The sequence below is a fragment of the Vipera berus genome, assembly GCF_964194415.1.
Source record: "Vipera berus genome assembly, chromosome: 1".
NCBI lineage: Eukaryota > Metazoa > Chordata > Lepidosauria > Squamata > Viperidae > Vipera > Vipera berus.
In genome coordinates this window covers 289817858-289831963 of record NC_138202.1, presented here as the reverse complement: position 1 = coordinate 289831963, position 14106 = coordinate 289817858, and the positions used below count along the sequence as shown (strand labels likewise).

Below are 14106 nucleotides of genomic sequence, written 5' to 3'. Positions count from 1 at the left end.
ATTAGTGTCCAATGATTACAAAACTTATCTACTAACTCCATAATCAACACAATATGATTCTGAGTATCAATCTCTTACAAATAATAGTGGATTATAGCTTTCATGCCTTACTATTTGGATTCTTACCCACTGTGCACTAGGTAAGACCCAGCCAGGCTCTTACAAACGATGAGATTTGAAAGAGACTAAAGCTCATTTCGCCTTTGATGTGCACAATACAAAAACCTAGCTTTCAAACCTTTAATTATTTCCTGATTACAACATATCTGGATGAAGCTTTGGTGAGATGGCAAAGGATTAAGCATTCCTCTCCTCTGATTCGGATCAGTGTCACGAACAATAACAAGTAGGCTTGGAAGTTATTATTCTGCATCAGTTAGATTACTACATATTCATACATCATGGTGGAAATGTTGTTTATACCATTATTTGGGAGAAAAACAAGCAAACATCTCGAAGGCTTCTAATCTCTTACTAAAATATGTCTAGTTTTGAGTCTTAAAATCAAATACAAGTTTCCACATGGCATCTAATGTAGTGTGAGCCAGAAAACCTCCCTGATGCAGGGATTTGGGTGTATTAGGCACTATTTGAGAAGATACCTGTGTGCGTGTTGTACAACAACAAAAGCAGTCTAGGATATGGTAGAAAATGTGATTTTAGTCCTTTCTAAACATTAATATGAACATGTCCAGGAAATAGATAACTTATTATTCTCACCGGATTTTTCTGATGCAAGCAGAATTTTGTAACATATTATTTGGGTAACAAGACAGAACCCTTTAAAGATAATTTTGGCTACATATCACTCCTTTCTTCTTTCCTTTTAAAAACCTAAGCTCAATACACTGTATATATAGGAAATAAAAAAGAGGAATTTTCCCCTCAAAGACAATGTATCAAAGGAATATTTAGCAGATGGTTCACATAAAATTTCATTAGCTCCTGATTACATTTGACACATCTTTGAAATGATACATTGAAATAAGTTAAATAGAAACCTGCTGGGTGAAAACTAATTATAATTTAGAACAAACAGAATGCAGGATTACTGTATATTCTTTTACAGTTTCCCATTTGTTATACTTCACATTAGAAACCAAAACATTTTGATGAAAACATCTTGGAAGGCAGTCTTCAGAGTCCATAAATCTAGGGCTGTTCTTAAAGATATAGTTCTTTACAGGTATTATCTCCTGCAGCAGAATTATATCTGTGACTAACAAAGCCAATTTCAGGACTTCTCTTTGGCTGACCCCCTTATCTGACTGTAATAAATACAGTTTAGTGAAGGAAACTAATAAAAAAAGAGTAACATATTATCTTACCCCAAATACTCTCTCTCACTCACTCTCTCTCTGTACACACACACACACACACACACACACACACACACACAAATTCATTACATACATAATCGAAATGGAATAGACATTATGACCAAAGTCTCAACCTGATTTGTTCTTTTTGCCTTTCCCATGATCTGTTTGATCTGACTATAAATAAGGATAATAAACCTACTATTTATAATAACAAGATATAAAGCTGTAGAAATAAAGCACTGTAAATGAGAAACAAATTTGCAACCTCAAGGCTAAATATTCTTTCTGACTGTAATGGAATGTATGAATGACCCTGGGGAAAGAGAAGAGAAATCAATCAGACAAGACAGGCAGGGTCCCACAATCACTTAATGGTCTGCAAAAGGAACTCAGGAAAGACCTGCCCAAATGAATCAAGTAGTTAAAAGTGGAGGAAGGAAGTCTGTGTCTTCAGACTTGCAAGATTCTGTTAAGCAGCCTGACAATAAAATAGAATTAGTTCATCTTGTCATATTTCATGTCTGGTTTGCCTTGGAGGGCTGACACCTACATCTATGCAGCAAGTCTGTTTGCATTGTACTTACAGGTACTGTCTCTTTTCCTGAGAATTCTTATTATAATCAGTGGCTAGTGGGAAAACCCCCCAAATATATAGAACTTCCTTCTGTAATTCTATCATATTCATTCCAGAGACCACAAATGAATGATTAATTGATGTTTTTCAATAATATAACAATACCATCATCTATTTCTTGTCTTTTTTCCACTACTTCATTGTCTTTTCCCTATCTAGTTCTCTTCTGTCTAGAAGATGCAATGCTCTTCTTCAGCTGAGATGCTGTAGTGCAAATTTAATATGAATGAACATGAAGACCTGGCTCTGCCAGTTGGCTTGGGGGCCCAATGGGCGTGTATAATTCTGGAAGTGGTTGACAAATTAAGAGAAGACCCCTCTTCTCCCCCATGAGCATCCTGCTCCCTTCATTCTCCATATTTTTAATTGTAATCTTTACTGTTATTAGAAATTTTTTGTTTGTGATTTTACTGGCTCTTATTGCTGTAGCTGCCCAGAGTTGCCTTGAGTGGGTGGCAAAAAAATCTAATAAGTAAATAAAATAAAAATAAATAAAATAAAATTTGTGTTAACATGAAACATGAATTCTTCCTCTACTGCTTTATCTATAATCTTCCATTAATTCTGACATCTCAGTTCATGAAATCATAGCAAGTTGATTATTTAATATAATAGGCTTTCTAAGTAAAAAAATCAGAAGCTAGTAATAGTTTGATTTCTTTCATTAACCAAAATGAACTGGCTATTTAGACACCTGGAATTTAGTTAGTTTAGTTAGTCGTAAAGAAGCAGCAGTGGTCATTTAATGCATTATTATTCTTTTTTATCATTGAGGAGAGAAAACAGTAGTAGGAATGACAGCTTAGTTTAACTGGACGAGCATTCATTTGACACTCTTATGTTTCTACAGATGACTAAATGTTTGGGCAAATCCTAGGATTTATGTTAATCTTTGTAAAGCCTACTATAGTAAAAAGATGGCCAATTACCCATATTGTATGATTAAAACTTCCCAAATGCTTTTGAAAATAAGAAAACAGCAAAATGATCAACAATCAAAATATTAAAATGTATGTAATATCACGGTAGGTAAAATGTCAGTGAGCATACATGCATTTAAAATTATAGGGAGTTTCCTAAGTAATAATAATTTTAAAAAATGTCAAACCATTTTAACAATGGGAAAAGAGAGGTGATTTTTTTCCAGATGCTTATGTATTTTAGAAGTCATCCAACTCCAAAATGATTCTGAGTCATTTACATTTAAAACAGGACAACAACATCAAAAAATAATAACTCAAGGTTTGAAAGGACAAATAGGTGTTTAAAAACTTGTAGAATATCATTATGGTGGGGGCCAAATAGATCTCTGTGGGAATCTTAATCCAGATAAGACAGGTCTGCTGGGTCCTGATAAATGACATTGTTTGATTGAGGGGACTCAAATTGCACCAATTCTGATCTTACTGGATGAACAAATTTGTTCTATAATCCTCCTACGAAGTCCTTCCTGGCATAAAAGAAAGGACTTCATAGCACAATATCAATGCCTTGAATTATCCCTGGAACTTCAGTGGCAACCAGTTCAGTCTGTAGAGCAATGGAATCATATGGGCATACAAAGGCAGGCCCAGCACTGGTAATACCATTGCATTCTCAATCAGTTGCAGCTTCTAAGTAGTCTTCAGTGGCACTGTATGTACAGCATATTGCAATTTTATGACTGTGAAAGGACTAGGGCATAACTGACCATCTGGAAAACTCCTGATCCAGGAAAGGGTGCAACTGGCTGAACAGATGAAACTGTACAAAAGCCTTAGCCATGAATCCAGGATGACTCCTAGATTGAGCCCAAGGAAAGATATTATACAATTGAAATACGACAATGTGTATACTGAGTTGTCCATCTTAAATATTAGTTCAATACACAGAAAACTTCATCAAAGGAAAGTAATGGTAACAATGTTCTCCTTGAATAAATGATAGTCTACTTTTTTCAAATGACAAACTTAATAGAAACTGTGGAAAATTAATACTTGTGTAATGATTAGATAAAAATATATTCACTGTCTCAAAATCATATAGATTAATAAGCCTAAATTAGAGTCCTTTGCTGCAGGATAACAGACCAAAGGACTACAATATGTTCAGTAACTATGCAGTCTAACAATACTTGAATTCCTTAGTAAACAGGAATTGAGCCTCAGGATTGTGGCTTTTGAAATTAGGGTGTGTTTAGACTTGGAGGCTGCCCAAACTTCTTTCACATCTCGAAGGAAAAGCACCATGCCAAACATATGTAATCAGCAAAAAAAAGTGATTACATTTTGAAGAAAGATCATAAAACAAATGCTCCCATATGTTGCAGACATCAAATAGAATATCTGAGAACTTGCATTGCAATGTTTTAACTATATAGTGAAAAGAATGTTCTGATCTTACAATTAATGCAGTGTGTGAAAAATAACAGAAAAGGTCATGTAAGTTAATAAAGAATTTTAGAATAAGGAACAACTTATTCTAAAATGTAATTATGGGTAAGGGAGAGTGAATTAACTCAAGTTTTGCTTAAAAGCTAATCAATTCAAATAAGCAATTCATCATGTCCTGAATTAGAAATTGGGGGTCAAATACAAAGGAGAACAGGAACCATTTAGTTCTCACCATTTAACACTCTTTATGGGAAAATTAATAAAACAATTATCTAAACAAGTATATTTATAATATATATAGAACATCAGAGTTGTTGCTGAGTTTATTTTTTCAATAGATGATTTAATTAGGTAGGTATTTGAACCTCTTGGAGTTGCTTTAAATAGAAATGCATGATAAAGTATTTAGTAGAAATTTAATGAATTGTACATAATCCAAAGTTTTCATCATTATATACAGCTCATCTGGATAAGAGGATATACTCTAAAAATAAAAATAGATGCTACCTAGGACTGCATTAGCTTTTTTGGCAGCTGTTGTACACTTTTGGCTCATACTTAAGTGGGGGTCTGCTAGGACATTAAACCCTTCTCACAGTTGCTACTGTTGAGCCAGGCACCACCTATTTTATACCTGTGTATTTAATTTTTGTTGTCTATGTGTAGGAACTTGCTTTTCCCACCACTGAATTGTATTTTGTTGAATAGGGCCCAGTGTTAAAATCTGTCAAGATCCTTGAAAGGGGGCTGGACTAGAAGACCTCCAAGGCCCCTTCCAGCTTATTCTGCTCTATTCTATTCCATTCCATTCCAGTCCATTCCAGTCCATTCCAGTCCAGTCTGGTCTGGTCTAGTCTGGTCTAGTCTAGTCTAGTCTAGTCTAGTCTAGTCTACCTTCTAAATGTTAGCTATTCCCCCACCTTGGTGTCATCTGAAAATCTGATGAGTTCCCTTGCTACCCAATCCTATCTATATTATTTATGAAGATGTTAAAGAGCTCAATAAATTATATAGAGCACAGAACTTGCATGTTTCATTCCATGTAGAAGTAGTTCTATTGCACTGTTTATCAAGAAGTAGGCTATGGTCTGTTTTGTTAAATGCCTTGCTGAAGTCCAAGTATACTATGTCTACAGTATTTCCCTTATCCACTAATTAAAAATTAATTAGTAAAGTTGTCTGACCTCACAAAAAAAACTGTTACAGTAAATTTTTAAAAAGTACAAGAAATTAAAATGTAACTTAGTTAATTTGCAATAAAAACTCACTAACAAATAAGCATAAATCAAAATTTGTTTTGTATAAATATATTTTATCACGATGTTTTTTCAATATACGATATCACGTTATAATGAAGCATCATACGGATTCTAGAAAGACATCCAAAGGTCCATAATCTCTTTGAGGAGGCTTGAAACAAGGCCGGCACTATGCAAGCATCTATGCAATATAATTCTGTATACTCTTCTGCCATACAGTCAGAATGGAAAAGAGTGTCACTAGGTATTAAACTGGCACCTAGCTCAATGGGAACAACAAATTTAACAAAGAAATATAAAGTCAGGGATATTTCTTCCTTTTAACTGTCACTGTGATATTGTTCTACCATAACAATACAATCAGTCATAATTGTGATTCTGCCATTTTTTTTGGCAAACATTGTAAACTATAATTAGTGCATGTACATTTTTGTTTTGATACTCACATTCTCATAAAGGGCTTGAAGAGTCTCTAAGTCCACCACAGAGTTGTCCAAATTCATGACAGCTATGAAAAAGGCAAACAAAAATATATAAAAAGAAGGATTACATTTCAAGAAAAAACTATGCATAAAAAAATGACCTGCTGGTCATACAGCTTAATGGATTAAACTTTATTAATGCCTGAAGAAAATGTTCCATCTGACAGAAGACTAGTGGAACCTGGCATCACATTTTAATATAGTCAAGTCATCTTTCCCCCACAATCATGTCTGTGGTGAGCTTATTCTTACCCATGTCACAGAAAAAGTCAAATGGTAACAATATACTTTACACCGGAGTTGATGGTCTGACTTTGAAAAGTACACATTATAGCAAAGGAGATCTGTTTCTAGCTGAGTTTCAGCCTTTAAGTGTTTAATCCATGGATCAACCCGACCGGATACCCAACTTATATGTAACAGATATAAGTTTGCTTAAAACAACCTATGTAGTTAGTCATTACACAAACAGCTCCATAAGTATGACTTCAAAAGAAAAGTTTCATTTAGAATTAACCAGGAAGGGCAGGTATCATATTTAATAATAGCAAAGATATAAGGATTTAGGCTGGTAAGACAGAATTTATTAAGAATGATTTCAGAAGTTTATCTTAGTGCTACTTAAAAAGGAATCAAGAAAGCAAAATTAGTTTTTAATGTATAGAAATCTCTAGCAAAGAAAGGAGATCAAATTTCTATGACTTCTCACAGGCGGAAAACATTCAGACAGAGAAGCAGGTATACTAGTCTCTTAACCATGAGCCTGGTTACATGATGCCAGAACAGACTGTCTAATGGGGCAATTGCAAAAATATTGGTTTATCTTTATTAAGGAAAACCATTCTTTCTTTAGATATTGAAATGGGCCTCTATTAAGTTCACATACCATGTCTGGTTATAATTTACCAAGTCCACAACTGTATTTCAACAAAATTATCCATGTGGCAAGCTTTCTACATACCATATAAAATTTCTGGTGATGTCATTAATAAAGTTCTTAATTCATTTAAAATAGGTTTCACCTTTTACATCTTATCAGAACGTCAGGTCTGGGGTAAAACTTAATCACACCTGCAAATTAACTACTAAAACAAAGTTTAAAGAGCTTAATTAAAGCTGACACAATCTAGAAATTCCCAAGTGAACAGAACATCCTGAACAGGGACGAGGTACTAGTCCACTACCGAGTCCATGTGGGTTATATTCTTGAATTTTAATTTACCCTAAGTATTCTGTACATAGAGGAGAAATATCAAATCAAATCAAATCTTTATTATTGTCGTAGACGAGTGGTTCTCAATCTTTTCTTCACCTTGAAGCCCCTTTAAATACCTTTTGTGGCCTTGGACCATGGCCAAGGACCCCCAAGATTTAACTCAAGATTTAAATCATAGCATTTCTTCAAACCTTTGGGGACACCCTGTGATGACATCACAGCCCCCCAGAGGTCCATGGACCACAGTTTGAGAACCACTGTCATAGACCATCATAAGGTGGGTAGGGGAAAGTATGAATTTTTTGACTCTGAAAACCATCCATACATAACACTGATGTCTTTTCTGACTTCAGTTAAATGCCATACACCCAGCCCCCCCAAAAAAGGTATAAAGTCAGTCATTTGATTACAATGCAATTTGCTTTCATGTTTCTTCTTTCTTCTATTTAGCATTTTCTTCTGCTTTCTATTTAATCTATATACCTATAAGGCAAATCTTGACCTGGAGCAAAACTTAGCTAGAATTTCCTCTGACAATTCCTGACAAAAACTTAACAACAGATTACATTGCCCTCTATAAATCAGTATCTTTCTCTGTTGCTGAATGATTTTGTGTATACACCTCAAGATTAGAGACAATATAATTCATGCTCATTTGTTTTTCATTGCTGTAAAGCATTTAGTGATAAAATCCAGTGTCTGGGACTCATCACATTTTCTCCCTACAGGTCTGAAATATAACTTTAGTTACAGTATAATAAAAGACTATATAAATAAGGAAATGTTGATCTTGATTGCATGAGTCCAGTGCATTCTTAAAGATTGTAGGGAAGAATTGAAAAAGATGAAAACAACATTTCTTCTTTTTAGGATATATTCTTTTTTCAGAGTCTTAAAAATTTTTTTCTTTTTCCCCAAATGCTTTATCCTGTTTTTACTTCTTTCCTTTTCTCATTTTCACAAAACATTTTGTTTACCAATAACTTATCTTTTTATACACCTGTGTGAAATGTTTTAAAAGTTAGTTCCCTGTGACATACGTTTTAACTATTTTCCTTCTTGAAAATAGTAAAAGTTAACTTTTATTTTTTAAAAAGCTGTCCAAAATCAAACATCTAGTCCTTAAACTAAATAAACTGCATTAAAATTTCAACAAATAAGATGGCCTCATTTGAATAGCAACATAGATTAATATCATAATGTACCACAGTAGAATTTCATATTGTAAATCAAAGCAAATCATCTACCTAGAATAGCTAAGTACAACTTTAATCAAATGAAGGCCCCCATGTATCAAATATAATAAGCAAAGCCTAAGAGATGGAAATAAAGATTTTATAAAGTTGGGGAATGGGGCCAGGAAGAGGAAAATATACCTTATTATACAGATCATTGACATTTCCTATTTTCAGTAAGGAGAAATTGTCTACGGTTAACCATACACTTCATTATGAACAATAGCTTGCAGATAAGCTTGTGCAGATAACATTATCCACAAGGATTTAAAGGACTACAAGATTTCAGGAAAACTGGAAACAGCAGGGGTAGTCAGTTTAAAAGGAATCAAATGCTAACAGAACCCAAACATTTATTCATTTATTCAATTTTTATCTTGCCTTTTATAAGTAACTTAAGGCAGTCAGCATACATAATACTTTTTCCTCCTATTTCCCCCACAACAACGCAATGGGGTGAGATGGCCTGGGTAAAGAAAGAATGACTAACTCAAGCAGCTTTTACAACTAAAAATAAACATGAATAGCGTGCAGCAAAAATAAATAAATATGAATCAACAATTTGTGGCAGCAGCCAAAAATGCCAACACAGTCCTAGGCTACATTAATAGAGGGATAGAATCAAGATCACATTAAATTCTAGTACTGCTTTACAAAGCCTCAGTAAGCCCACACTTGGAATACTGCATCCAGTTCTGGTCACCACAGTGTGTGTGTTTGTGTGTGTGTGTGGAGAGAGAGAGAGAGAGAGAGAGAGAGAGAGAGAATGAATCTGGAAAGAGTGCAGAGAATAGGAACAAGAATGATTAGGAGGATGGAGGCTAAAATATATGAAGAATGGTTACAGGAATTGTGTATGTCTAGTCTAATGAAAAGAACGACTAGGGGAGCCATGATAGCAGTATTCCAATATTTGAGGGGCTCCTACAAAGATGAGGGGGTCAAACTAATTTCCAAAGCACCAAAAGGCAAGACAAGAAACAATGGATGGAAACTAACCAAGGAGAGAAGCAACCTAGAACTAAGAAGGAGAAATTTCCTAACAATGAGAGCAATCAACCAATGGAACAGCTTGCCTTCAGAAGTTGTGGGTGCTCCATTACTGGAGGCTTTCAAAAAGAGACTGGACAACCATTTATCTGAAATTATATAGAGTCTCCTGTTTGAGAAGGTAGTTGGACTAGAAGACCTCCAACATAGACTTGGAAGGGACCTTAATTATATGTTTTAAGTTCTAAAACCCACAGCTTCCTGGTTTCCAACCTATTAATACTTGTACAAATACTGCAAAGTAATGCCTTCTGTTAGTGAATTCTGTTAAAAGGCTATTTTTTGTATATAAGCTTTTCTGCAATTCTTTTGAACAATTTAAACTTGTTTTATCTCCACAAAAGTATCATACACTTGTGATAAATTATGATCAGGGCTTTTTTCCTCATAGAACGCTCAGAACGGCGTTCCGGCACCTTTTTTTGCAAAAAAAAAAAAAAAACTTTTGCACAAGCTGTGCTGCTATTGGCCTAAGCCTATTGCAGGCTTTGCTCTTTTATGACTCATGGACTTCAACTCCCAGAATTCCTGAGTCAGCTATGCTATTGGCTTTTGGAAGCCAATAGGAATTGCTGCTGAGCTTGCCAAAAGACCTGGCAGGCAATTGTTGCACAGGCAAGTTGCAGCAAAGGCAGGAATTTTGCACTCCTCCCTGCTCCCCAACTACACCATCTCAACTAGGTAAGTAAGATATTATTTGCAAATAGGATATCCAAGTATGACTCAAGGAAATTTTCCCTGCATGGAGGGAGTAGTGGTTTGTTTCCCTTTGTTTTACTTTTCAAATTGCTGTAGGGAAGAAATGATTATTAGAAAAAGGCAGGAAGTTATTTTTATTAGGAAGAATTCATTTATCCCATGCTAGATCTTTGGGAGCTTAGTACCACCAGCATAGAACATTTGCTTTTCTGAAACTTTATTCAAATTCAATTCCTGATAGGGGCATTTGAAAAAAAAAGTTATTTATTAAATTTATATGCTGACTATCTCACCAGGATGACTCTGAAGTCAAGGAGAGGGCTTGCAACTTCTGTTTGTAGTTATCCACGTTTCTGCACACTGAGCTAATCAGCCATTGTACAAATACAGAGCCTATCATGCTTTTATATTTATACGGAACAGATACATTATCTGAAATTTTGGGAATGTGTAAAAAATTTGAACCAGCCCAGAAACTCATTTCCCATTGTTTGTGTATATAGAAAGTAAACCCTGAAATAGATTTGGAAAGAGCAAGGACTTTGATTAAATGGAAATGTTGCTAAGCATAGAACTGTTGAGTTAATTTGCAGCTGTTTCTTCTGTTTTCTTTTTATGTGCTTATGATTTTACATCACATTTTAAAATCAGCCAAATTCAATAGGAATAAGATTGTGACTGAAAGAATACTAATTCTGAAATATAGTAAATATCTTTAACAAGTAACGTTAAATTTAGCTTTAGTGTAATTTGCTTGTTTACTGTAGCTAAAACTGGAAATTATATTTCTAAAGCATTAGTTTGGATCATTGGAAAGAAAAAAGATTTAATATTTATGATTCAAAAATATAAATATGTGAGAAACATGTTTTTAAAGACCTTTGCAGCTTGTTCTCATATATACCCTGGCACAAAGGAATAACTAAAATTATAAAATTTAGAATCTACCAAGCTTCCCTCCCATGGACAGAAGACAATCCATGGGAAATGTGAATCCATAATCCATATCTTTAGCAGCAATAATAAATCTAATTATGCTATGCATGTTTAAGTTAGCCAAACCCTGGAGCAGTGGTAGCAGTCTTCTATCACAATGGCAAGCCCTTTAAGATTATATATTGTTAATCATATAAGTGAAGAAATGAGGAAAACTGTGGTTAAAGAAATTGTTTGATCCAATAATAAAATTTCATTGATAATTGATGAATCAACCACAATAAGCAAAAAAACTACCCTCATAGTATTTGTTCGATGCTGTATTGAAGGTATGGGAATGAATTCACCAGTAAATTTGTTTTTGTACTTGGTAGAACTTGAAAAAGTATCAGCAGAAGGAATATTTGATTCCTTACTCCAATGTCTTTACTCTTATGGGATGGCAGAAGATTATTTGAAAAAATATTTGATTTCTCTGGCATGCGATGGTGCCGCTGTGATGATGGGATGTAAAAGTGGAGTGAAAAAATTGCTGTCAGAACGTTTTCCTTCTATTATAGTTTGGCATTGTGCTAATCACAGACTAGAATTATCAGTAGGTGATGCTGCCAAGGAAACTTCAGGAATAAATAGATTCCAATCATTTATTGATAAACTATATGTCATATACCATGCTTCACCAAAGAATAGCAGAGAGTTGCATTCATGTACAGAATTACTGGGGACTGAGCTGCTGAAAATTGGAAGAATTTTAAGTACCCGATGGGTGTCATCCAGTTTGCGTAAACCTTTGGCTGTATGGAATAATTTTGAATCCCTTGTGTATCATTTTGAACAAGCAATGCATGATCCTACAAGAGATAAAAATGATAAATGCACTTATGATGGCTTGAAAAGAAAAATAACATCTACAGAATTTTTATTGGACCTAGGATTGCTGTGTGACGCTCTCCAAGAATTGTCAGATTTAAGTTTGGATCTACAGGACCGCAACATCGACTTGTATAAGGCAAATAAGAAAATAAAAAATACTGGTACAAGTTTTTGAAGAAAGAAGACAGAACTTTGGGCCCTATTATAAATGTGCTGTTGCTGCTGTAAGTGATCTTCGCTTTTGTGGAGTTTTACTTCACAAAAGAGATTCAAAAAGGATCCTCCCTTTGACCCAAGTATATTTTATACAAAATTGAAAGAGTCAATTGAAAAAATATTACTTAATAGCAAAGACGTTGAGTTGGCATATTGGTCTCGCGTACTTGATCAAAAACATTGGCCTGAAGATGTTAATACTCAACTGACATTTGGAGAAGTGGAAATTAGAAACTTATCAATCAGACTGCAACTAAATGAAAGAGAAATGATTCGTGGATTCCATGAATACATTCTCGAAAAGACATATCCAGAAAAACTGTTGCATTTGATACAGACTCTGAATACCATTCCTATTTCTTCAAGTGAATGTGAACGTGGGTTTTCACAGATGAATCTAATTGCCACCCCAACAAGAGCTTCGTTAAAGACTAAGACAATTTCAGCACTTTTGTTCATCAAACTTGTCAGACCACCTCTGAGACTTTTTGAACCTTCAAAGTACGTTGATCTGTGGTTACTCAGAGGACGACATTCGGCCATAGATACTAAGAGCAAGGAAAGGAGAAGAAGATTTGCCAGACGAGAATTGGACAAAAGTTTGGAATTTTCTATGAACATTTGCCTTAAATACAATAAATTAAATGTATGTTAAGAATTGAATATATAATTGTTTAATTATATAAATAAATATATAAATAAAATTATATAAATAAAAGATTAACAAGATGAGAGTTCTGGGCACCTTTTTTTTTTTTTTAGAAAAAAAGCCCTGATTATGATCATTATGGAATGTACACTTGAATACAACTTTTTTTTAAAAAAAGACATTGCATACTGCTTTTGCATTCTTTCTAAACTCCATCTTGGAGCTCAAAATCCTCTCAAAAATGTTAACTTTACTGAACAAGAAATATGGCATAGCTTCTGTTTTACATTTTTGAAGCTTGTTAAGATTACCAAAGAAGGAGATGGAAAGCAATAGAACACTTTTGTTTTAATACTTATGGGAGATAAGAGAAAGTCTGGTCTGGTACAATGGTACCAGGTCTGTCTATCTTCAGTGGCACAGGTATGCAGGCCAGTGCCTGCATTTCACACCATGATATAAAGCACAACAAAAACAACTCCTCTATAACGTCATATTATTATAGCACACAAAAAGAGCACAAATATGAAAATAATCACCAGGAAATAAAATGCAATTTGTTGCCATACTACTGCTGGTACTGAAAGATTTTTAGTTTGCCAATGGTTTCTCTGACACAATTAAGACATTAATTTAAAGGCCTACAGGAGTAAGAATGTGACTCCTAACTTCTTTCAATATAAATCTGTCCTGCTGTTTGACCAGGTGCTACAGATGGAGGTAGACCAGGGGCTACAGCTAGCAGCAGACCAGATTCTACAGCCAGCAGTAAACCAGGGCCTGCAACTGGCAGTAGACCAGGTGCTACAGACAACAGCAGACCAGGTGCTATGGATGGTGGTAGACTAGGGCCTACAGACAGCAGCAGACCAATCACTACAGACAGCAGTAGACCAAGTGCTATTGATAGCAGTAGACCACCGCCAGCAAAAAGCAAAAAGAGAGATTTTCAAACAACAAACTCATGGAACAGGTGACTGATACTATTGAGGTATGCAATACATGTTCCATGTATGTGCTTATGCCCAAAGAACACCCAAACTATACATGCATTAAATGTAAACTACTGGAGGAAAAAGTAAGGAACTTAGAGGCAACTCTAGCCAAACCTCAATCTACAAAAGAAAGCTGTACACAAACCGAACCAATTAATGAACAAATAA

General features: G+C 34.7%; 1 protein-coding gene across 1 annotated transcript in view; it reads right to left on the bottom strand.

The window, feature by feature from the left end:
• Positions 1-14106, bottom strand: part of FMN2 (formin 2) — a gene marked incomplete at its 5' end in the record, with an annotated part of 196809 nt that overhangs the window by 71893 nt on the left and 110810 nt on the right. The window contains one exon of the mRNA XM_081323350.1: positions 6034-6095. Coding sequence (XP_081179476.1) covers positions 6034-6095 — 62 coding nt within the window. The remainder of the gene's footprint in view (positions 1-6033; positions 6096-14106) is intronic.